The sequence below is a fragment of the Mastigoproctus giganteus genome, chromosome 8 (assembly GCF_048544385.1).
Source record: "Mastigoproctus giganteus isolate SK-2022 chromosome 8, ASM4854438v1, whole genome shotgun sequence".
Taxonomy (NCBI): Eukaryota; Metazoa; Arthropoda; class Arachnida; order Uropygi; family Thelyphonidae; genus Mastigoproctus; species Mastigoproctus giganteus.
This window is the reverse complement of record NC_143582.1, coordinates 48,416,316-48,443,741: the sequence shown is the minus strand read 5'-3', so window position 1 is coordinate 48,443,741 and position 27,426 is coordinate 48,416,316. Positions and strand designations below refer to the sequence as shown.

The 27,426-nt window shown below is 37.9% G+C and overlaps 1 protein-coding gene across 2 annotated transcripts in view; it reads left to right on the top strand.

Annotated features, from left to right (window-relative positions):
* The window catches only part of LOC150081519 (uncharacterized), a 188,650-nt gene that overhangs the window by 101,537 nt on the left and 59,687 nt on the right, over positions 1-27,426 (top strand). For both annotated transcript variants that reach the window (XM_090379353.1, XM_090379354.1), the window contains exon 6: positions 9,816-9,919. In XM_090379353.1, coding sequence (XP_090235479.1) covers positions 9,816-9,919 — 104 coding nt within the window. The remainder of the gene's footprint in view (positions 1-9,815; positions 9,920-27,426) is intronic.

Genomic DNA, 27,426 nt, shown 5'->3' with positions numbered 1-27,426 from the left:
TGGCTGATGCATCAAAAGCCTCAGGCTTCCTTGCACCATATGGCTAATTATAATAATAATAACAACCTAAAACTTTTAATATGATGCTGAAAATCACTTCAACTTCATTCCAGGTGCAGTTCATGGAGTGTCAAAATTCTAATTTTTGCACTCCATGAGTTGAGCAATTCGAGGATGATTTTGAGTGTTATTATTATCCTGTTTCTTCCTTTCACTTTGCCTGATTTAGCATTGGCATATTGCATACAAGTTCTGTCTGCTATCTGTTGGGCAGCTGTTATTCTGCCAGTAACTTACTAAATTTTTGATAAAGAATTACTTTCCCCCCCCCCCCACAGTGTGGCCTTTTTGCCTATCTTTAGGACCTGCAGTTACTGGCAGATAGCAATCAAACAGATAGATTCTGCTAATTATTATTTGGATGTATTGAATGGTTCTAGCCTTTGATAATATGCCATTCAATGTATCGTTTTACTTATAATTGGCAATCATTTTATTAATTACACACACACAGGCAAACCCCGTATAACACGGTACTTCTACAATATGGTTTCGCTCTAACATGATTGATAAATTGCAGCAATCTTTGCACAGCACAGCACAGCAGTCAGTTCTGCTATAATATGGTACATGTGTTCCTAAAAATTTCTGCTTTTTGGTATTTCTTGCATTAAAAAACAACAGGGCTTATGGGGAAAACTAGGGATGCAGAGCACTCAAAAAAATGCTCAGCCTGGTAAGTAAAACAGTAAAAAAAAAGTGAAACCCAATAAAATTGCTAAACAGATTTAAACATCTTAAATATCTAATAAATAAATAAATATTACCGTAAATATAGCACTTTACCTTGACAAGATATGAAGTTTGCTTGATTGTTATTTCTGTTCACTGACATTTTTTTTTTTTTTCTTTTTCTTTTTTTTTTTTTTCTTTTTCTTTTTTTTTTTATTGTAAAATTTAAAACAGTAAAAAAGATAAGCAATCAATAACGACGAACACACAGGGTGCACAAATTGCATATGTGAGACAAGTTTATGAATCTTAAAAAATAGGAATGAAGAGAAGATTCTGAAAATTTATTTATGTTTTTTATATGATTGAAGATTTCATGGAAGGCGAAACACATTTCACCATAACAATGTAAAAACCCACAGAATTCCAGCTATCGGTATTATTGCAAATGCAGTAAGATCGAGTTTACTACCCATTTGTAATTAGATAGCACTAACTGAAAAGCCCAATAAACCAGGAACTGCAAATTGTTTTTATTGTTTTATGGTAGTGACCTCTAGAAATGTGCTCCTCTACTCACTCTATCACAGCTCATGAAATTTCTGTTTGAATAGAAAAATGTGAGCACCTGAAAACATGAGTCAGCCTACAATATCACTTGTTATCTTGTGAATACAGCGAATGACAACAGTGTGTCTCTGACCAATACAACTATAGTAAGTGGGAAATATAGTTCTCACACACTTGACATTTGATTTTTTTAAGGTTTGTAAACTTGTATGTATTGCTATGCAGGTTGCTACATTCAGTTTGGTGCCTGGTTTTGCATTCACCTAGTGTTACTTGCAGATGAGATTGTGCATCAGCCAATGCGAAAATCGTGTTATACTCACATTGTTCCCTAATATATCAGTCACATTGTAGCAAATTAACATTGCTAAAATGCGTATTATAGCAGAACTGACTGTACTTTTAGCCTTATATGCTAATGCGCCATAAAACTCTAAAACAAACAAACAAACTGTACTTTTATATAACACGGTTAGAATTGCGGTAAACCTCGCATTACACCGGTATTTTTGAGCTTTTGTCGGAGGAAAACCCTGCTATTATGTTGGATGTCATTTTTCAAAATTTCCATTCTGTTGACTCACTAGTCGTATGCAAAAAAATTTATTGGGAAATACCTGTTAGGTCCTGTGCTATTGAACTTGTGCTTGTTTGAGACCATAAAAATTATGACTTTGAAGTGTGCAGTTTGTGACTTTTAAGGTTTTTGTAAGGTTATTTTGGTTTTTATTTTATCGTTTTTAAATTTTTCCGAGTATGTATTACTAAACTTTGTTCTTAACAACTGTATTGGAATAATTTCTTTGTTGTGAATTAAATTCCAGCCCTAAATTATGCATAAGGCAAGTAAAAAAGCACTGCTCAAAAGAAACTTTATTATTTCTCTAGAATCAAAGATACAAATTTTGGATTGTCTTAAAAAGGGGGAAAAGTTATCATACATTGCAAAAAGTTTAAATTTAAGTGAAGCAACAATCTGGACCATAAAGAAAAATGAACAGAAAATTAGAACTGCCGTTTCTGCAGGATCTTTTATTTCCACAAATATGGCAGCTCGTCCCCGAGCACCAATAATCGAGAAAATGGAAAAAGCACTCAGTATGGATTGACTATAGCAGTAAAAGATGGATCCCATTAGATGGCAATGTAATTAACAAAAGGCACTAAAAATTTTATCTGAAATTCCAAATTTTACACTAAAATGCATACGGGAAGGCATAAACTTAGCCAAGCAATTAGAATCTTATTTTTTGAATGCAGATCCTGCGATTGATAGGAGCACTAAGGTCAAAAGGAAGCTTCAAACATGTTTAGCTCCATACCATGAAATTTACAAAGATCTATCAAGCAAAAGCAAACAAACCCAGATTACAGATTTTTTTAAAGAGAGCAGAAGGTACACGAAATCTAGATGGTGCAGAAGAAAGTTCAGAAGATGAAGATATCCTGCAACAGAATAAACATTGTTTGATTGTGCTTGGCAGCAATATCCATTATATTATAATCATTTAAAAGAAAATAGAGAATCTTCTGTTAACATAGTTTGTTGCCAGTAAAGGGGTTGGTTTGAGCAATTTAAAAACCGCTTCTCATTACAAAACATAAGAATTCCAGAAGAAAGTGCATCAGGTGATAATGAAGCTGCCAAGAAGTATGCAGAGGAATTTCAAAAAAATTATTGAAGAGCATGGATACACACGGCATCAAGTTTTCAATGGCAATGAGAAGGTCCTTGTAAAAAATGCCCAACAGAACGTTTATTTCAAAAAAAGAGAAAACTGCACCAGGTTTTAAAGCATCAAGATTGTGTAACTTAGAAGTAACGCATCAGGAGATTACATGATAAAACCCATGCCAGTTTATATATCCTCTAATCCTCATGCAATGAAAGGTGTAAATAAAAACTCATTACCCGAATAAAAATAAAAATTTTTTTTTATACCGGTAATGAGTTTTTATATACACCTCATTACCAGTATACTGGAAAGCAAATAAAAAAGCTTGGGTAACTGCCGATTTAATTAAAGGATGGTTCTAAATTGTTTTGTGCCATCTGTGGAAAACTATTTAAAGTGGAAAAATCTAGATTCAAAGTTTAATTGGATAACGCATCAGGCCATTCAAAAGATTTATTAAGTCATACAAACGTTGAAATAATGTTTCTACCACTTAATACAACTTCTTAAATTCAGCCATTAGATCAAGGTATTATATCTACCTTTTAAAACTCTTTAGATCAGAAAATCATTACAATGGATTTTAGAAAAAAAATTGATTCTGAATCTATTGAAATGATGGAGGTATGGAAACATTTTTCGATTGTGGACTGTATCGGAATCATAGCTTTATCACTCGAAGTAAAACCGTCAACGTTAAATGCATGTTGGAAAAATGTATGGCCAGAGTCAGTTCATTCAGGAAATACACGAAGATTACATGATAAAACCCATTTTGCTGATAGTAGAACTTGCTAAGTTCGTAGGAGGGGAAGGTGTTGATGATATGACTACTGAAGATGTTCAATAATTACTTGTAGAAAAAGAGGCTGGTGAAGTGGAAATTGCATCAGAGGTAAATCAAATCAATTCAGAGAATGATAGCACAGATAAATCCCTAAGTTCCAAATTTTACACTAATAAGCATATGGCAAGGCATAAACTTAGCCAAGTATTTAGAATCTTATTTTTTGGATGCAGATCCTTTGACTGAAAAGAGCACAAAGATCAAGAGGGAGCTTCAAACATGCTTAGCTCCATACCAGGAAATTACAAAGATCTATCAGGCAAAAGAAACAAACCCAGATTACTGATTTTTAAAGAGAGCAGAAGATACACGAAATCTAGATGCTGTCAAAGAAAGTTCAGAAGATGAAGATATTCTGCAACAGAGAAAATGTTATTGTTTGATTGGGCTTAGCAGTGATGAAGAGGAAGAAAATTAAACGAATGTACATTATCTGACATATGTATATCACAGTTTGTAAGGTGTTTTTTCAGTTATTACTATTTTTTATAAAAAATTAAGTTTCTGATAGTTATTAAAAAATAGTGTATTTTTGTTAGATTTTGGAACATAACTCCCTTTTTGTACTGGTACTTATTCCCATATAACACAGTTTGGCATTACACAAGATTATTTAACTACCATGTTATATGAGGGTTACCTGTATGTACTGCTACTTTCCGGCTTACGTAATACTCGACTTATAGAAATTTGACTTTACGTAAGTTTTTTTCCGGCCGGTGCAAACTTAAAAAAATCGTGGGAATGTATTTTGCATCCCGTAGGAATAAATGGAGGTATTGTGAAAATATCGTAATGTGAACCCAATAACACATTGGGTTTTTTTTTTTTTTTTTTTTCTGATAATTCATTCCAAGACCTTGGAAGTTGAAATCTTTGCTATATAATTATTTGGTTTTTAGAGCATTAGCAACTAAGGCCATATTGCTCCGGGGATATGCGGTGGTCATTCCCTGACCTTTCCGCATCCTCCGTATTTTGTGGGCACGGGCTCGAACCCCAGTCTAATCAAGAAGCGTGTGCTACGCACTGCTGCTCCTGGCTACGGAGGCGCCGACTCTATATAACTAAGCTATTTATGTCTCTAAAAGGTCATTTTTATAATCGAGTGTTACCCTTTCATTGTTATCATATGTTACCTTTATAAGAATCAAATTTGAATGCCTTTGCTGATATTTTTCTAAAGAACATTTCTGGAGGTCACGACCATAAAACAATAAAAACAATCTGCACTTTCTGGTTTATTGGGCTTTTTTGTTAGTGCAATCTGTTATAAACGGGTAGTAAACTTGATCTTATTGCATTTGTGATAATACCGATAACTGGAATTCTGTGGGTTTTTACATTACGGTATTATGGTGAAATGAGTTCTTCACTGAAATCTTCAATCATAAAAAAAACATAAATAAATTTTCAGAATATTCTCTTCATTCCTATTTACTTATTACAATGATGAAGGGAAAGCGACCAACCGAAAGTGCATGTGGTAGCAGTGCTTGGAAACCAAACAAAATGATAGGTGGAATAGGACCAGGGTATGTCTGCCAGGGGCAAAAGTTGATGACGTTGTAGAGCGGATATCATCTTTTATGGGCACAAAAGGTGATATAGTTGTACACGTTGGCACTAATGACATTAAGAGTAGGAGACCGGCGGAATTACTTGACAAGTACAGGTCACTGATGAAAAAAAGCCGTGAATTAGGGTTGAAATTGAAAGTGTCTGCAATTCTGCCCAGACACGATAGGAGGGAGTATATGATGAGAGCCCTGTCAATCAATTCGGCCCTGGAAAGATTGTGCAGGGCTCAAGGGGTAGAATTTTTTTCAGCCTGGTCTGTACTTGTTAACAGGAGAGACTGCTTCTACAGGGATGGGATACACTTAAATAGAAAGGGTGCAAGAATGTTTGCTGATGCTATCGAGGCAATGTTAGGTGGGTCGGAAAACTGCTAGATTGGGGGGATACAAGGACTAATAGATTAACAGTAGCCACTGGCAGAGGTGAAAGTGATTCTTGCACTGCTTCTATTGGAATGAGCCGCAGCCTGGAAAATAAGATGCAGGATATTTCAGAGACTGCTGGGAATCATTTGGGTACAAGTAAACACATGGGTTGTGTTAGGGTAGCTAAGAAAAAGAACAGGTGCATGTATACTTGTGTGTACACCAATGCTAGGAGTTTAGTAAATAAATTTGATGAATTTGAGGTATTGCTCAAAACATCAAAGGCAGATATTGTGGGGATTTCAGAGACGTGGTGTCACACAGATATAAGAAATGCAGAACTGGAATTTGGGGAGTACAATGTGTACAGAAAGGATAGACAGGATAGGAAGGGAGGAGGGGTTATGCTATTAATTAAGAAACACATAAAATCCAAGGAAGTGAAGCCAGTCGACATCGCTGGACAGTGCAGTGTCGAGTCAGTTTGGTGTGACATAAGCATTGGGAGATCAAAATTGAGAGTAGGAGTGTGCTATAGGCCTAATGACTCTGATGAGTATAATAAGAAACTGTTCGGAGAAATAGAGTGGGCCAGTAAATCAGAGAGTCTTATAATGGGGGATTTTAATTTCCCAGATATTGACTGGAATTTGGGGGCTGGTCACTCACACAGTAGCAAGGCTTTTGTGGATTTATTGGATGATTGTTTTCTACATCAGCATGTTCGGGAGGCAACTAGAGGGAGTAATACTCTTGATTTGATTATCAGTAGTGATTCTTCATGCATTAAGAATCTGCAGATAAATGAACCACTTGGTGGCAGTGATCACAGTGTGCTGAAGTGGGAGTTACTCAAAGAGGTAACTACCATTAGGGGTAAAGGGAAGGGGTATTGCTTTCGTAAAGGCGACTACAATGGACTGAGACAGTATTTAAATTCTATACAGTGGGATCAACTGATGATATTGCCAACAGCAAATTCAAAATGGGAAGCATTCAAAGAACTTATCGTGGAAGCTACTAGGCTTTACATACCAACTAAGAAATATTGTTCAAGGTTTAGGCCTAAATGGTTGTCAGATGAACTAATGAGGCATATGGCAGAGAAGAAAAATGCATGGGATACATACAAATTAACACGTGACACGGATGCCTATGATAGATACAAGTTGATCTGTAACCAAGTTACAAAGGAGGTTAGGCAGGCGAAGGCAGATTACGAGAGATCCTTGGCAAGGGATGCGAAGAAAAACAGCAAAGAGTTCTTTACTTATGTAAACTCTAGAAGGAAGGGGATGAATCAGATTGGTCCACTTGAGATCGATGGGTCAACTGTTGATGACCCTGCTCGGGTAGCTAACAAACTAAATGAATATTTTGCATCGACATTCACACACGAGGAGTTATTCAGCGAGGGGAATGCCAGAGGTGTATTCAACTCTAGCAGTAAGCTAGAGAATCTTGTAATAACTGAGAGCAAAGTGGAGGAGAAATTGTTGAAGATAAACACAAGAAAGGCACCTGGGGTGGATGGGATCTATCCAGTTATATTAAAGGAGGCAGCAAAGGAGGTAAGCAAACCCTTAGCCATAATTATGAGAGCTTCCTTGGACTCAGGGGAGGTACCCATTGACTGGAGATGTGCAAATGTGACCCCAATTCACAAAGGGGGATCAAAGGCTGACACAAGTAATTATAGACCTGTGAGTTTAACTTCTGTTCCCGGAAAATTAATGGAGGCACTGGTGAAAGAAGCACTGCAGGATCATCTAGACAAGACTTCAGTTATAGCTAGGACACAGCATGGTTTTGTTAAGGGGAAGTCTTGCCTGACCAATTTGATTGGATACTATGATGCAGTCACACAAGAACTGGATGCAGGGAATAACTTTGATATTATATACTTGGATCTTAGAAAGGCTTTTGATACTGTTGCACATGGAAGACTGCTGCACAAATTGGAGCAGTGTGGCATTGGAGGCAAGTTGCTGCTATGGATAAAGGGGTGGTTGAGGGGGAGAAGACAGAGAGTGGTAATCAATGGACACTGCTCATCGTGGACTAATGTTATTAGTGGAGTCCCTCAGGGTTCAGTATTGGGGCCTTTATTGTTTTCTGTATTTATAAATGATATTGATGATGGTATATCAGGCTTAATGTCCAAGTTTGCAGACGATACGAAGGTTGGCAGGGTTGTCAAGGACACTACTGACACTATGCTGCTGCAACAGGATTTGGAAAGGTTGAGCAGATGGGCTTCGAGGTGGCAAATGAAGTTTAACATTGACAAATGTAAAGTACTACATATGGGAAACAGCAACCCCAGAGCAACGTATCAACTCTGTGGTACTACACTGACAGTGGTAGAGAATGAAAGGGACCTGGGGGTGGTGGTGCAGGCAGATATGAAGTTCTCTGAGCAGTGCAGACGAGCTGCGAGAGTAGCTCATGGTGTATTGTCAATGATATATAGGAATTTTTCTAGCAGGGATAAGGAGGTGATTATTCCCTTGTATAAGGCAATGGTCAGGCCACACCTAGAGTACTGTATACAGGCCTGGAGGCCTCATTTCAGGAAGGATGTAGAGCTGCTGGAACGAGTACAGAGAAGGGCAACTAGATTGGTGAATGGGACAAAGGGGTTCTCTTACGAAGAAAGGCTTAAGTTTTGCAAATTACAGTGTCTGGAAACTAGGCACCAGCGGGGTGATCTGATAGAGGTGTACAAAGCCTTGAATGGTTTGAGCATGCTCAATGCTGATGGGATTCTTCCTCTAGCTCAGAAAAATCACCTGAGAGGGCATAAATTCAAATTGAGGAAAGACAGATGTAGGATAGATGTGCGGAAATTTGCCTTTAGCCAGCGGGTGGTTGGTGGGTGGAACAGACTTCCATCCCCTGTCGTGGAAGTTGATAGCCTAAATAAGTTTAAGGCTCAGCTGGACAGGTATTTCGAACGAACAGAGGGGTGAAGTGGAAGTGGTTATTTTTATTTATTTATGTTACTTTTTTTTTTTTTTTTTTTTTGGCTGATGCTGCATAAGCTTGCTTTCTTGCATCAAATGCCTCTACTAATGCTAATGCTAAAAATTGATTTAGAAATGAAGATGATTAAGAAGTATAAAGCAGGACAAAGTTTGTCATCTATTGCATGGAATTGGGTCTCACTGCTCTAATAGTGAATACTATTTTAAAGGACAGTGCACATATAAAAGAACATGTTAAAGGATCAATGCATTTAAGATCAACAGTGATCACAAAACAGTGTTCAGGTGCTATATTGAAGATAGAAAAGCTATTAATAATATGGATGGAAAATCAGATTCAGAAGCAAGTTCCCCTGAATCCAATGGTCATTCAAGCAAAAGCAAGAAGTATTTATGAAGATATTAAGGATAAGTATGGTGAAAGCCAAACCAAGTTCGTGGCAAGCAACGGGTGGTTTAATAGATTCACGCATTGTGCTAGTTTCCAAAACATTAAAGTATGCAGTGAAGGTGCCAGTTCTGCAGCTGCAGAGAAATTTTGTGATGTGTTGTAAAAACCCCCTTCTAAATCTCTTCTAAGCACACAGCGGCATGCTTATCAGCTGGAGAGTTAATTCTGGCAATGATGCTTGAAAGGTAAAACTTGCTGATGTGCCTCTCCTCTCTTTATAATTTTAAAATTTTTGTAATTTTGTACATTTTTGTAATTTTTCCTGCACATGAGATAAAAAAAATTGAATAAATAATTCTATTTGCATGTTCATTGAACATTTTTTTTTTGCTTAAATCAAATTTACGAGTGCAGCATTTAGGGAAATTCCGACTTACATAAGGTTCTACGGAATGCAACCCTTAAGTAAGTCGGGGAGTGTGTGTGTGTGTGTGTTTATTTCCATTGTTTCTCATGGCATTCATACATTTCTTTTGCTTCTTCTAGAGGTTTAATATTTGCTGGACTTATGTGGACTTAAACACCTTTTATTGGCATTTTGGTTTACTTTTCGATAACACACATATATTCCTATATATATTAAAACCTATTCTATCCTTCTGTTAGGAGAAAAGCCTTACTCATGTACCCAAGATGGCTGTCATAAAGCTTTTACAACTCAATATAGTCTGAAGACTCATATGAACAGGCATGACAGAACCCAAGATGAGGTAATAACTTTTTTTTTAAAAATCAAATATTTCAGTTTGCATGTTGATTAAAAAAAAAATTAGATGATTAAAAAAAATTAAGTAATCACTATGTATTTTATAATAAATCACTTTTGTCACAGTGGTTGAACTTCATATTTGCTTTTGAAATTCAAACTGAGTCGGTTATAATTTATATTTAGAATACAGATTATAAATTTATAAATAAATTATAAAGGCCGCCATAGCCTAGTGGTCAGGTGCATGGGTGCATAAGTACAGGTGCCTTGAGTGACCGGGGTTCAAGCCAGTGACTGCTGAATATGGTGCTGTTTCTTGTAATCTGTCTATCGTGTGAACTCCCCTGACCGTTTGGTCGTCCTGGAGTATAAACAGAAAATTTATTTTGGAGGCCGCCGTGGCCTAGTGGTCAGGTGCGCGGGTGCATAAGTACACGTGCCTTGAATGACCAGGGTTCAAGCCTGTGACTGCTGAATACGGTGTTGTTTCTTGTATTCTGTCTATCTTGTGAACTCCTGTGACTGTTTGGTCGTCCTGGAGTATAAACAGAAAATTTAATTTAATTTAATATTTAGAATATAAAATATAAATGCAGTGTTGGACAAAAAACTAAGCAAAAAAAAAATGCATTCAATGCATATTTTAAATTAATGTACTTCATTTAAACTAGACTGTCATATTTAGTTTATGAGTTAACAGGTATTTTATAGTTTACAGAAACTAATACATTGTTTCTGTAAACTATAAAATACAAGTTTTTTAATTTGGAAAGTAAAAATTAAATTTAAAGATCAAAATAACTGAAAGGATTTTTTTTTTGATATGGCTTTACATCTGTTTCTAGTGGCTAAAAAGAAGGTTCTAAAACGAAAGGTATATAGTCCTTCCAGGCTTGTTGCAGTTCCTGGATCTGTCCCTGTTATATCTGCCAAAAAAATTGAGGGTATTATATTGATGTTGTGTATTATGTTATTAACGTGCTGGCAGATGATTTATGCTGATTTGGTATTATCCATATGCTGGCAAGTGATTCCTAACTGTCTCCGTGTGCCAGGAATGATAACAAACTAGCTGTAGTATGTGCTAGAAATTACCTGTATAGTATTGCAATAGTTGAGGAAAGCTGGCTGGGACTGCCTTCTTTAATAATAATAAAAGTCCTTTTTGGCAGTCCTCCATGGCAGCTTATGTCTGGGTTTAATTTTTATTGGTGAGTGGAGGAATTTCAAAAGTTCTCTTCAATTAAAGCTGTAGTTGACTGATCTCATGCAGAGGGAGTAGGATTTCCACTTGTGTTATTCTGGGATTTTTCAACCCACATAACATGCAAATCAACAATGAACACACTTGTGGACAAAACATATGTATACAGATATGTGTACACTTATATCTGTATACATATGTTTTAATGGAGCCATTAAAATAATAATTTGAAATTGTGTGTATTCCACTTGATATTTGAGTGGAAAATAGTTCCTCTGTCTTTGAGAATCTCTAAATATATGTGAATTTATTAATTTTTACTCCACTGTTTGTTTATTGATGTTTTATTAACTGATTAGTAGTAGTAGTGGCATGTGATGCAAGAAAGCTTATGCAGCATCAGCCAAAAAAAAAAAAAAATCACACCATTCCCTCCAGATGCCTCTCCAGTTCCTCCTTAAATTTATTCAACCTATCAACTTCCACAACGACAGATGGAAGTTTGTTCCAGCAATTAACCACCCGCTGGCTAAAGGCAAATTTCCGCACATTTATTCTACATCTGTCTTTTCTTAATTTGAATTTATGCCCCCTTAGGTTTGTAATCTGAACAAGTGGAAGGATCCCATCAGAATTCAGTGTGATCAACCCATTCAAGGCCTTATATACCTCAATCAGATCACCGCGCAGGTGCCTAGTCTCCAGCCACTGCAATTTGCAGAACTGAAGCCTCTCTTGGTAAGAGGATCCCTTCATTCCCCTCACCAATCTTGTTGCCCTTCTCTGTACACGCTCAAATAAATCTACATCCTTCCTAAAATGAGGCCTCCAGACCTGTACGCAGTACTCAAGGCATGGCCTGACCATTGCCTTATACAGAGGGATAACCTCCTTTTCCCTGCTAGCAAAATTCCTATATATCATTGACAAAACCCCATGACCTGCCCTGGCAGCCTGTCTACATTGCTCAGAAAACTTCATATCTGACTGCACAATTACTCCCAGTTCTTTTTCATTTTCTACCACCTTAAGTGTAGTGCCTTTGCCTGCCGAACCTCCTCTGTGACCTGATTACAGATTAACTTATATCTGCCATAGGCTTCTGTGTTGCTTGATAATTTATATGCATCCCGTGCATTTTTCTTCTCTGTTACGAGTCTTATTAGTTCATTTGACAACCATTGAGGCCTAAACCTTGAACAATATTTCTTAATAGGTATGAAACTTTTAGTAGCATCCACGATTAATTCCTTGAATGCTTCCCACTTAGTGCAATTGTTAATGTTTGCTTAAGTTCAGTTATAAAGGCTTCAAGATAAAATAATGTTTTTTATAAGTATCATAATATTAGGCCTAATGTTGATAAGCTGTTATGCTTTAGATCTTTAATAGTTGCTTTATCCACTTATTTTAGATATATTATAATTATCAAAAAAAAAAAAAAAGTTATGGTAATATAAAGTTGCGTTATTGCTTTGATCTTTGATTAATGTATACTTTACGTGTATGTGAATTTTGCATATTACTTCCATACCGACAACACATTCTGCTTGTATCTCTGCCATTGTTAATAACTAAAAACTTGGAATTGGGCATATCCTGCAAGAAGATAGTAATTCATGTGTTGGGTATGCATGGCCACTTATGTTTTCATTAAAAAACAAACTACAAGGGGCTTTTAAAATAAGAAATTTGAGAGAATAGGAAAGTGAAAGGACTGATAGTTTTGGTCATTCATGGTTTTACTTGGTTTTTTTAGTTGTGCATATATTTGTGGATATATGGAAGATTACAATGAATTAGGCATGCCTTTGTGAAGACAAGATTCACATTGAAAATACATTGTAATAAAGCTACTTTACATGTAGAATGATTTTTATTTAAGTGTCCTCTCTCTCACACACACACACACACACACACACACACACACACACACACCCCCTACCTTTTCAATAGCAAGTCACCAGCAAAATTATAAATTTTGCAGATAAATAATGAAAATAATTGAATTACATGTAGTTCCTGACTTTACGAGTTAATTCGTTACTAGTGCACGCTCGTAAAGCTGGAATTTATTTCCCATAGACGTAATCTTAAAAACAGGGGTTACGTTCTCAACAGTGAAATTAGTTAGCTAATTAGTTTGTTTAAACAGTGATTGATTTATCCAAATAAATGAAAACATAGACTGTAAAATTAAGCAAATTATAATTTAAAGAAATTATTTATGACATACGAATGTTAAAGAATGTTTATTCTTCATCATCATCGACTAAATGCATACTTGTTGTTGGGTCAACACTCGTTGATTTGTTGCACAAGGAGTCATCTTCTTCAGAAATGCTTCAAGAGACTTCTATTTCCAAGATAATCTCTTCTTTTTTTTTATAAATTTCATGATAGCATGCACAAGCATTTTTTAATGGCACGCACAAATTGCAACTAACTAACTAACATGATACATGCAAGTGAGATTGCAGTCCTCTAGGCCTGTATACAGTACTCAAGGTGTGGCCTAACCATTGCCTTATACAACAATCACCTCCTTGTATGCTAGCAAAATTCCTATATATCATTGACAAAACTCCATGATTCGCGCAGAGTAACAAGTTTACAAAACTTTAAAAAAAAGGAATGAAGAGAAGATTCTTAAAATTTATTTATGATTTTATATGAATAAAGATTGCAGTGAAGGGGAAACACATTTTGCCATAATAACGTAAAAACCCACACAATTCCAGCTATCGATAGTTTCACAAATGCAATAACATTGAGTTTACTACCCATTTATAATTGATTGCACTAACGGAAAAGGCCAATAAACCGGAAAGTGCAAATTGTTTTTATTGTTTTATGGTCGTGACCTCCAGAGATGTGTTTGAGAAAAATATCACAAGGGCATTCAAAATTTATTCTTTATAATGAAAGTGTAGTGCATTTTAATGATTTGAATTGGTAACCTATACAATTTACATTATAAAAATGACCTTTTAGAGAGATAAATAGCTTTGTTATGTAGCTTAAATTTCAACTTCCAAGATCATGGAATGAATAACTAAAAAACTGTTATTGGGTTCACATTACAATATTTTCACTGTGCGATGGTGTCTCTGGAACGTATTAATATCATAAAGCAGGGTGCACTGTATTGTATAGCTATGTGCGTGGTTTGAAATTAGCATTAGCATTAGTAGAGGCATATGATGCAAGAAAGCAAGCTTATGCAGCATCAGCCAAAAAAAAAAAAAAAAAAACCCCTTCCACTTCACCCCTCCGTTCTTTTGAAATACCTGTCCAGCTGAGCCTTAAATTTATTTAAGCTATCAACTTCCACAACAAGGGATGGAAGTCTGTTCCACCAACCAACTACCCGCTGGCTAAAGGCAAATTTCCGCACATCTATCCTACATCTGTCTTTCCTCAATTTGAATTTATGCCCTCTCAGGTGATTATTCTGAGCAAGAGGCAGTATCCCATCAGCGTTGAGCATGCTCAACCCATTCAAGGCTTTGTACACCTCTATCAGATCACCTCGCCGGTGCCTAGTCTCCAGACACTGTAATTTGCAAAACTTAAGCCTTTCTTCGTAAGAGCAACCCTTCGTTCCATTCACTAACCTTGTTGCCCTTCTCTGTACTCATTCCAGCAGCTCTACATCCTTCTTGAAATGAGGCCTCCAGACCTGTATACAGTACTCAAGGTGCGGCCTGACCATTGCCTTATACAAGGGAATAATCACCTCCTTATCCCTGCTAGAAAAATTCCTGTATATCATTGATAAGACATCATGAGCTACTCTTGCAGCCCCTCTGCACTGCTCAGAGTACTTCATATCTGCCTGCACAATTACCCCCAGGTCCTTTTCATTCTGTACCACTGTCAGTGTAGCACCACAGAGTTGATACGTTGCTCTGGGGTTGCTGTTTCCCATATTTAGTACTTTACATTTGTCAATGTTAAACTTCATTTGCCACCTCTCAGCCCATCTGCTAAACCTTTCCAGATCCTATTGCAGCAGCATAGCGTCAGTAGCGTCCTTAACAACCCTGCCAACCTTTGTGTTGTCTGCAAACTTGTGTTTGCAGAAATGTGGTATTTATGAATGTTTAACATTCATTTTTTTGCAATTAATGTTCATATTTTCAATTTTGTTGATACTTGATACTTGAAAAAAAAAAATAAAAAAATAACTTGTAAAGCGGGAACTGCCTGTATTTATTTTTTTGTTTTGTAATGTCTTATTACAAAATAAATTAAAAGAATGCTTTAAAAGATAACCTTTTAAAAATGTTTTTAATTTTATCTTTGAAGCCTTTTTTATTAACATAAATGATCACTAACAATAATATTTAATGGAAAGTGATCTTTTGAGCTGGTGCCAGGAAAGGAAGAAACAAATTTATGTCTGATCAGCTTGCAGCAGAAAGGGTGAGAATACAAATGGCTTGTGTTGGAATCTGATTGTTGATGCCTGTGCATGTATCACCTGGTTTAAAACCTGTTCTAGGTGTGGAATTAACTCTGAGTGGAAATCAACCCAGTCACTATTCTTTTTAACTGCTTAAACTACATGGACAGTGAAGAGAGGAGGAAGAAATTCATAATGGCAAGAGAGTGACTGTTGCTTTACAGATCATTCCCCCCTCCCCAGTGAGAGGGGAGTCTAAATTGAGAAAAGTTGTGTATTCTATAAATGCTGATGTTAATAGAAGTGCCAGGCCTAGAAATGAAAGGGATTATTTTTATTTCAGATCAAGTGTGAATGTTGTCATGGTGTATTTCATTTGTGTAGGAGTGAAAGGTGCCCAAATGTTCCTTGCTATGACTCCAATCAGAAAAATATTATCAGTATATCTGGCCCATACCTTTAGACATGTTCAGGTGCTTAACAGATGCTTCTGATTTGAGGTTTGCCGTAAAATTTTCAGTGAGGGGAAAAGTGACATTAAGTGTCACATGATTGTCTCCCCTCTCAGTTTAAAAGGCAAAGCATTAAGGAGATTTAAATGTCTTCCTTGGAAAAAAGTGGCTTAAGTGTTTCTGGAGTGTTCTAGAAATGAAAGGGATTTTTTCATTTTTTATTTTTTTTATTTCAGTTCAAGTGTGAATGTTGTCATGGTGTATTTCATTTGTGTAGGAGTGAAAAGTGCCCAAATGTCCATTGCTATGATTCCAATTAGAAAAATATTATCAGTATATCTAACCCATAGCTTTAGATAGGGTCAGGTGCTTGACAGATTAGTAACATTAGTTGAGGCATATGATGCAACAGCATCTGCCAAAAAAAAAAAAAAAAAAAAACCCCTTCCCATTTCACCCATCCTGTCACTCCAAATGTTTGTCTGGTTCAGCCTTCAATTTTTTTAAGCTACGAACTTCCACAACAACAGATGGAAGTCTGTTCCAGCAATCAATCCGCTGGCTAAAGGCAAACTTCCGCACAACTATTCTACAAATGTCTTTCTTCAGTTTGAATCTATGCCCCCTCAGGTTCTTAATCTCAGGAAGCAGAAGGATCCCGTCAGCATCGAGCCTGCTCAAACCATTCACGGCCTTACACACCTCGATCAAATCACCTCGCAGGTGCCTAGTCTCCAGATGCTGCAACTTACAAAACTTAAGCCTTTCTTTGTAAGAGAACCCCCTTTGTTCCCCTCACCAGTCTTGTTGCCCTCCTCTGTACTCATTCTAGCAACTCTACATCCTTCCTGAAATGAGGCCGCTAGACCTGTATACAGTACTCAAGGTGTGGCCTGACCATTGCCTTATACAACAATCACCTCCTTGTATGCTAGCAAAATTCCTATATATCATTGACAAAACTCCATGACCTGCTCTGGCAGCCTGTCTGCACTGCTCAGAGAACTTCATATCTGACTGCACAATTAGCCCAGGTCTTTTTCGTTCTCCACGCCCCTGAGTGTAGTACCACACAGTTGGTATATTTCTCTGGGGTTACTGTTACTCATATTCAGTACTTTACATTTGTCAATGTTAAACTTCAGTTGCCACTTTTCGGCTCATCTGCCCAACTTTTCTAGATCCTGTTGTAGTAGCAGTGTACTGTCATTAACAACCCTGCCAACTTTTGTATCATCTACAAACTTAGACATTAAGCCTGATATACCATCATTGATAAATACACAAAACAACAATGCGCCCAGCACTGAACCCTGGGGGGGAGGACTCTGCTAATAACATTAGTCCACTTAGAGCAGTGTCCATTTATTACCACTCTCTGCCATCTCCCACTTAACCATCCTTTTATCCATTGCAGTAACTTGCCCTTAATGCCATACTGCTCCAATTTGTACAGCAGTCGTCCATGTGCAACAATATCAAAAGCTTTCCTGAAATCCAAGTATATATCAAAATTATTTTTTGCATCCAGTTCCTTTGTGACCACATTGTAGTATCCAATCAAATTGGTCAGACAAGACTTCCCCTTAACAAACCCATGTCTTGTCTAGGTAATCCTGTATCACCTCTTTAACCAATGACTCCATTACTTTCCTCAAAACAGGTCTATATTATTTGTGTCATTTTTTGAACCGCCCTTTGTGAATTTGGGATACATTTGCACATTTCCAGTCCACGGGGACCTCCCCTAAATCTAAAGATGCTCTCATAATTATGGCTAAGGGTTTGCTTACTTCCCTTGCTGCCTCCTTCATTATCACTGGGGCGCCTCGGTAGCCAGGTGGGAAGGAGCAGCAGTGCGCAGCACACGCTTCTTGATTAGACCGGGGTTCGAGCCCGTCACCACCAAATACGGAGGATGCGGAAAGGTCAGGGAATGACCACCGCATATCCCGGAGCAACATGGCCTTAGTTGCTAATGCTCCTAAAAACCAAATAACAAATAACAATCATTATCACTGGATAGATTCCATTTGCCTCAAGGTGCCTTTTTTATGTTTAACTTCATTTAGAATTCACCGTTGATAGTAACATCATCAGTTGATCCCACTGTATAGAATTTAAAAACTGTCTGAGACCACTGTAGTCATCTTTATGAAAAAAAAAAACCCTTCCCTTTACCCTTGATGGTAGTTGCATCTTTAAGGAAGTCCCACATCAGTACACTGTGATCACTGTCACCTAGTGGTTCCTTAATCTGCAAATTCTTAATGCATGAATAATCACTGCGGATAATCATATCAAGGGTATTATTCCCTCTGGTTGCCCCTCAAACATGTTGCTGTAGAAACGTCTTGCTAGCGTGCGAGTGACCAACCCACTAGGTCCAGTAAATATCTAGAAAGTTAAAATCCCCCATTAGAAGACATTCTAATTTACTGGCCCATTCTATTTCTCTGCACAACTGTTCATTGTACTTATCAGAGTCATTAGACCTATAACATACTTCTGCTCTCATTTTCCCTTTCCTAATGTTTATGTCACACCAAACAGACTCAACATTGCACTGTCAACTAGATGCACTTTCTTAGATTTTATGTGTTTCTTAACTAACAGCATAACCCTCCTCCCTTGCTGTCCTGTCTATCCTTTCTGTACACATTATACTCCCCAAATTTCAATTCTGCACTGCTTATATCTGTGTGACACCATGTCTCTGATATTCCAACAATATCTGCCTTTAATGTCCTGATCAGCACTTCAAATTATTTACTATACTTCTAGCATTAGTGTACACATTGAAGTATACATGCAGTTGTTCTTACTCTTAGTTATCCTAACACAGCCCATGTATTTATTTGTTCCATGATGACTCCCAGCAGCTCTTGAAGTCCCCAGCAACTTGCTCTCTCGGCTGCTGCTCATTACAATAGAAGCAGTGCAAGAATCACTTTCGCCTCTGCCTGCAGCTATTGTTAATCTTTTAATCTGTGAATCCCCCCCTCAATCTATCAGTTTTCCGACTCGCCTAACACTGCCTCGATTGCATCAGCAAATATTCTTGCACCCTTTCTATTTAAATGTATCCCATCCCTGTAGAACAGTCTCTCCTGTTAGCAAGCACAGACCACGATGATGAAAAAATTCTACCCCGTGAGCCTTGCACAATCTTTCCAGGGCCGAATTGATTGACAAAGCTCTCATCATATACTCCCTCCTATCGTGTCTGATCAGAATTGCAGACGCTTTCAAATTTAACCCTAACTTGCGACTTTTTTCCGTCATTGACGTGTACTTTTTAAGTAAAGATGTTTCTGATTTGAGGTTTGCCATAAAATTTTCAGTGAGGGAAAAGTGACATTGTGTCACATTTTCAAATATAGGAGGAAATAAAGCACAGGGGTGCTTCAACGTTCTAGACTTTTATTTTTTACAATGAACAAACATACCAGAATTGACAAACTTATTACTCTTTTTTTAAAGATATTTTCCTCTACCTTGACATGTTTTTGCCATTACTATGCACTTGCATGATAATGATCATGCATGGTAATGCACATTCATGCATTACCATGCATGAATGTACCCTGCACGGTAGTGCATGGCACATTCCAGCAGTATTGAAAGAAGTAAGCTTGCTGCATAGACATTTTTTAAGGCACATGCTTAAGCTTATCTGTCTTTAATTTGTGCTCTTTCATTGGCTTAAAAAAGGTGATCACTAGGGTCTAAATCCAGATTCTAAGGTGGGCAGTTCATGATTTTGCTACCTAAGGTTGCCAATGTCATCATTGTCAGATGTGTTGTCATGCAGAACATTGATTCTGTTTGTTAATTTTCTTGCATTGTGAAGACAAGATTCACATTGCAAATATGTTGTAATAAAGGCCTTTTCTTGCAAATCATTATATGCACATGTTGAGAACAAGTTATTACAGTATTGAGCATAGCAGTTGTATGAGATGTGTATAGAAAATTGACAAGAATCAACTCTCCCGAATCCCAAGACAGCTGTCATGATTTTTCAAGCTTTGGAGATATCTTGAATTTTTTGAGTGGTGGTAATCAATCCTTTGTGGCACCATTCCCTACTAGACATCTTAGGTTTGGAATTGAACTGAACTGATGTCTTGTCACGAGTTGCCATTTGCTGTAGAAATAGTTCATGTGCTTAGCAGAAACAGCCTCATATGCTTTCTGGTCAAATGTCAGCATTTTTAGAATCCTTAATATCTTAGCCTTTGTAATTCATGTTTTCTAAAATCAACTCCTTGATGTAAATGTTCACATCTCTGAAAGCTCTTGGCTGCATGTGAGTATATGGTAGGTTAGCAGCTAGTTCATGGCCTTCATAAAACTTATGCGCCAATCAGATGCACTGTGTGTGCATTTAACCTATTGAGAATTTTTGTTTCACTTGCTTTTTTAATGGGAATTGGAAGATAGAGTACTGTTATATGCTCGGATTGACAGAATCTGTGTCATCTTGTGCTGCTTCTAATGCACATGTACATAGCATGGTTGTCTGTCAGGGAATGACAGCAGTATTTTCAGCATCTACCAAGAGTGGATTTTATTTATTTATTTATTTATTTTTGTTTGTTATCTGGCTGAAGTCCAGATCAACCTTGTATGTTGCTGAAAGTTGAGCAGCTGTGTGTTATGAGGTACAGATAGTGAAGTAAAATTAGTTATTTTTTATATATTGTTGATGATTAACTCATTGCTGAAAAATTAATGATTTTTTTTAACATATTTTAATCACGGAAAATGGAAAATTCAATTAAAAAAAAGGTGTCTGAATATTATACAATGCTTACATCACCTAACTTGTTTGTTTGTATTTTTAAATCTGCCTTGGTGTTTAGACAAGTCTTTAAGACATGCAGGTCATAGAAATATTTTGTTTCTGTGATTAGCATTAGTAGAGGCATATGATGCAAGAAAGCAAGCTTATTCAGCATCAGCCAAAAAAAAAAAAAAAAAAAACACACCATTCCCATTTCACCCCTCCGTTCGCTCGAAATACTTGTCCAGTTGAGCCTTAAATTTGTTTAGGCTATCAACTTCAACAACAAGTGATGGAAGTCGGTTCCACCAACCAACCACCCGCTGGCCAAAGGCAAATTTCCGCACATCTATCCAACATCCGTCCTTCCTCAATTTGAATTTATGCCCTCTGAGCTGATTATTCTGAGCAAGATGAAGAATCCCATTGGCACTGAGCATGCTCAAACCATTCAAAGCCTTATACACCTCTATCAGATCACCTTGCCGGTGCCTAGTCTCCAGACTCTGTAATTTGCAAAACTTAAGCCTTTCTTCGTAAGAGCAACCCTTTGTTCCATTCACTAATCTTGTTGCCCTTCTCTGTACCCGTTCCAGCAGCTCTACATCCTTCTTGAAATGAGGCCTCCAGACCTGTATACAGTACTCAAGATGTGGCCTAACCATTGCCTTATACAAGGGAATAATCACCTCCTTATCCCTGCTAGAAAAATTCCTGTATATCATTGACAAGACGCCATGAGCTACTCTTGCAGCTCGTCTGCACTGCTCAGAGAACTTCATATCTGCCTGCACAATTACCCCCAGGTCCTTTTCATTCTCCACCACTGTCAGTGTAGTACCGCAGAGTTGATACGTTGCTCTGGGGTTACTGTTTCCCATATGTAGTACTTTACATTTGTCAATGTTAAACTTCATTTGCCACCTCTCAGCCCATCTGTTCAACCTTTCCAGATCCTGTTGCAGCAGCATAGCGTCAGTGGTGTCCTTAACAACCCTGCCAACCTTTGTATCATCTGCAAACTTGGACATTAAACTTGATATCCCATCATCAATATCATTCATAAACACCAAAAACAACAACGGACCCAACACTGAACCCTGAGGAACTCCACTAATAACATTAGTCCACGTTGAGCAGTGTCCATTGATTACCACTCTCTGTCTTCTGCCCCTCAACCATCCCCTTATCCATAGCAGCAATTTGCCTCCAATGCCACACTGCTCCAATTTGTGCAGCAGTCTTCCATGTGCAACAGTATCAAAAGCCTTTCTAAGATCCAAATATATAATATCAAAGTTATTCCCTGCATCCAGTTCTTTTGTGACTACATCATAGTATCCAATCAAATTGGTCAGGCAAGACCTGCCCTTAACAAAACCATGCTGCGTCTGAGCTATAACTGAATTCTTGTCTAGATGATACTGCAGTGCTTCTTTAACCAGTACCTCCATTAATTTACCTGGAACAGAAGTTAAACTAACAGGTCTATAATTACTTGTGTCAGCCTTTGATCCTCCTTTGTGAATTGGGGTTACATTTGCACATCTCCAGTCTATGGGTACCTCCCCTGAGTCCAAAGAAGCTCTCATAATTATGGCTAGGGGTTTGCTTACTTTCTTTGCTGCCTCCTTTAATCTAACTGGATAGATCCCATCCACCCCAGGTGCCGTTTTTATGTTTATCCTCAACAATCTCTCCTCCACTTTCCTCTCAGTTATTACAAAATCATCCAGGTCACTGCCAATGTTTACTTTACCTACATCATTCTCCTTCCTGAATAACTCCTAATGCGTGAATGTAGATGCAAAATACTCGTTTAGATTGTAGCCACCTGAGCAGGATCCTCAACTGTTGAACCATCAATATCCAGTGGACCAATCTGATTCATCCCTTTCCTTCTTGAGTTTAAATAGGTAAAGAACTCTTTTCTGTTTTTCTTTGCATCCTTTGCCAAGGATTTTTCGTAGTCTGCCTTTGCCTGCCTAATCTCCTTTGTGACTTGGTTACAGACCAACTTACATCTATCATAGGCTTCCATGTCACCCATTAATTTGTATGTATCCCATGCATTTTTCTTCTCTGCCACATGTCTCATTAGTTCATCTGACAACCATTTAGGCCTAAACCTTGAACAATATTTCTTAGTTGGTATGTAAAGCCTGGTAGCCTCCAAGATTAGTTCCTTGAATGCTTCCCATTTTCAGTTTGCTGTTGGTAACATCATCAGTTGGTCCCACTGTATAGAATTTAAATACTGTCTCAGACCATCATAGTCGCCTTTACGAAAACAAAAACCCTTCCCTTTACCTCTGATGGTAGTTACCTCCTTGAGTAAATCCCACTTCAACACACTGTGATCACTGCCACCTAGTGGTTCATTTATCTGCAGATTCTTAATGCATGAAGAATCACTACTGATAATCAGATCAAGAGTATTACTCTCTCTAGTTGCCTCCTGAACATGCTGATGTAGAAAACAATCATCCAATAAATCCACAAAAGCCTTGCTAGTGTGCGAGTGACCAACCCACAAATTCCAGTCAATATCTGGGAAATTAAAATCCCCCATTATAAGACTCTCTGATTTACTGGCCCACTATTTCCCTGTACAATATCTTATTATACTCATCAGAGTCATTAGCCCTATAGCACACTCCTACTCTCAATTTTGATTTCCCTATGCTTATGTCACACCAAACTGACTCGACACTGCCCTGTCCATCAATGTCGACTGGCTTCACTTCCTTGGACTTTATGTGTTTCTTAACTAATAGCATAACCCCTCCTCCCCTCCTGTCCTGTCTATCCTTTCTATACACATTGTATTCCCCAAATTCCAGTTCCGCATTCCTTATATCTGTGTGACACTACGTCTGTGATATCCCAACAATATCTGCCTTTGATGTTTTGAGCAATACCTCATATTCATCAAATTTATTTACCAAACTCCTAGCATTGGTGTACACGCAGGTATACATGCACATGTTTCTATTCTTGGCTACCCTAACACAACCCATGTGTTTACTTGTACCGCAATGACTCCCAGCAGTCTCTGAAATATCCTGTATCTTGTTTTTCACGCTTCTGCTCATTTCAATAGAAGCAGTGCAAGAATCACTTCCACCTCTGCCAGTGGCTACTGTTAATCTATTAGTCATTGTATCCCCCCCAACTAGCAGTTTTCCGACCCACCTAACTCTGCCTCGACAGCATCAGCAAAAATTCTTGCACCCTTTCTATTTAAGTGTATCCCATCCCTGTAGAAGCAATGTCTCCTGTTAACAAGTACAGTCCAGGCTGAAAAAAATTATACCCCTTGAGCCTTGCACAATCCCTCCAGGGCCGAATTGATCGACAAGGCTCTCATCATATACTCCCTCCTATCGTGTCTGGGCAGAATTGCAGACACTTTCAAATTCAACCCTAATTCACGGCTTTTTTTTCAACAGTGACCTGTACTTGCTAAGTAATTCCGCCGGTCTGCTACTCTTAATATCATTAGTGCCAACGTGTACAACTATATCACCTTTTGTGCCCTTAAAAGATGATATCCGCTCTACAACGTCATCAACCTTTGCCCCTGGCAGACATACCCTCGCCCTATTCCACCTATCCTTTTTACAAAGCATGTTCCCCGCTTCCCTGACAATAGAGTCACCAACAACTGCTACTTCCTGTGGGACCAGCGCATTCTGCCTAGGGGCTGCCTCTGTGTTGCCTGATGACCAAGTACAAGCTCTGGCGTTGATGTGGGCGGCTGAGAGCTTGATGGGCCCCTCAATTTATTTCCTTCGATGGCATCCACCCTGTCCTTCAAGCTCTCATAAAGGCCCAAAACAACGCTGAGTTGTCGCCTGATTTCCTTGCACTCCTTACATCGTGCACACACAAAGACATCCCCCTTGGCAGTATCATGTCCCTTACCCGACTGCTCCGCAAACATCAAGCAAACAGTGCATTTTAAAAGACTGTGATTCAGAGGGCAACTGCCCCCCTCAGTTCTCCCCTGAACCACAGCACTCCCATTAGCTTGAGCCTTTTGCTTTGCTGCTCTGGTCTGAGTCATGATTCCGATTTAATTCAATAAAATTTCAAAACAAAATTACATAATGCTATAAAAGGGTTACAGTATATTTTTTTGTCATTAAGCTTACACAACTTTGAGGATAGTGATGCTTTTTACATTGGGCTACTAATTCCTTCTAAACTATTATTCGCTATAACTCTAGATACAGGATTTGTATCTAGATAAACTCTAGATACAGGATGTGCATTGCTGTAGGAGTGAAGTTAAATTCCAGGCTTAAAATCTAAAATTTCCTTCTAATGTAGGAAATTTTAGATTAGGTATGCCTGTTATCTGTTCTGGGTCTCTGTGGACAAGGCAGCTTGTTGTATTCTGTGGAAACTGTCCCAGAACTGTTGGGGGCATTGGGAGCTTGATGTTGGCTTGTTCTTTAATCTTCCTTTCCATTTTACTCTGAATGATTATTGCAAGCATAGTTATGAGATTTTTTCATAGATCATGAAGTTCTAAATGCAGTGTAGACAAGTGGCAAGGAGTGTTTGTGGTGTTATCCTATTTATGGTTTTTCAACAAACATTTGCTTGTAGAGATAGGGTGATCATAATCCCACTGTGTAAAGTTGTTATTAAAGACTGCATTTAGAATACTGTGGTCATGTATGGAAACCACACCTGAAACTAAGGACATCAAGCTTTTTGAAAGAGTTCAAAGATAGGCAGCATGCCTGGAAAGATCAGCATAAAAGCATCATGTGAGGAAAGACTGAATATGTGTAACACATTAAAAGTTTTTCCTCATATGGGTGCCCTTTTGCCTGGATCTGAGAGGGATAGTAAAATGAAGATTCTTTCTAATCTGTTATTAATGACCCTTGTGAACAACTTGTAGATGTGGGATAACAAGCTAATTGGTCTATAATTTCCAATTTTTGATTTATCTCCTTTCTTATACAGCAAAACTATGATTGCATTATTCCACTGCTTAGGCATCACACCTTTTCTAATGCACTTTGTGAAGAGCCTTGCCAGTTTTTGTGTTATGTCTCTTCCTCCCAATTTTAACAGCTCTACAGTAACTTCATCTTTCCCCGGGGCTTTCTGATTCTTCATTTTCTTCAATGCATGTTCTTACCTCATCAGGAAGAATATCGGGTATGTCGCATGTGTTGCTACTTTGCAATCCATCTTCCCCACTGCTGGCATCATTCCCTCACTCCTTGTATAATTCTCTATAGTAGTCTTCTGCTATTTGAATTATGCCTTCTCTGCTGTTTATAAGTACACCATCACTATTCTTCAGTTTCAGTATCACTTGTCTTTCTGTATTACTGCTCATGGCTGCTGATTTAAATCCTTTGTTTTCCCTTAATGCTTGTCCTACTTTTCTTGTGTTAAATCTTATGTCCTCTCTGAGTCTCTTTCTAATGGCTGTGCATAACTCAGTATACTCAATTTTCTCCCTTCATTTGTTGTCTTCGGTTCATCATGACAAGTGTTTCTTGACTAATTTTTTCTTCTTTGGATTTATTTTTCCCTGTAGGTTTCTTGGGCTTCATCACTTTCAGAAAGTTGTAATATTCCTCGTTGATATCTTGGTCCTGAGCAGTCTGCAGAAGCTCAAACTTGTTCTTAAGTTCGAGTACATACTGCTTTTTCTCCTTCTGTTATCTCAAAGACCTTTGTATTATTTACTCGAGTCAGTTTTTTCCTTTCCTACATCTATATCAAGTGTGCATCTTACCATTCTGTGATCACTTCCAACATTTACCTTATTCAGGACGGTAACATCATTCACAATATATCTTCTGTTAGTGAGGATGAAGTTGATTTCATTAGTTTTTAATCCATTTGGACTCTTCCATGTCCACTTTCTGTTCACCCTTTTCTTGGAAAAAGTGTTCATTACTGATAGTCCTTGAGATTCTGCAAATTCCACAAGTCTTTCATCTCTTTCATTTCTTTCACCAATTCCAAAATTTCCTATAGTTCCTCTTTCTGCGCTGTTTTGCCTTTTTCCAACCTTAGCATTGAAGTCCCCCATAATAATAGTGTAGTGGGTTTTCTGCTCACCTAGAAGAATCACAATTTCGGTGTACATTTCTTCAACCTCTTCATCATCATGGCTCGATGTTGGTGCATAAATCATTATAATCTTTAGCTTGTACCTGTTAGAAATCTTGAGTATTAGTCTTGACACCCTTGGTGATGTACTTTTGAATTCCAAAATGTTGTTTTTAAAATCTTTATGGACCAGAAATCCAACTCCACCTTCCCTCCTTTCATTAGTGTTTCCATTGGTGTACAGCAGATTTCCACTTGATAAACTTATAAGTGATTCATTTTTTCTTCTTGTTTCAGCCAAACCGATGATATTCCAATTCACATTTTCTAATTCCTTTTCCAGCTCTAATATCCTGTCTTCACCGATGAGTGATCTTACGTTATAACAGGCCAAATTCAGTTTCCGTGCATGGCAGCCTGTTCATACCCAGAGATTCTTAGCACCCTCTGCTTCCACTCTGATCCTCTCGCTGCCATAAGAGGGAGAGTGAAAGCTGCTGGGGACTGAGGGCCATTTACTTTGTCATGCTGTCATATGCTGGAGGGTTTGGTCTTTTCCTCTTCA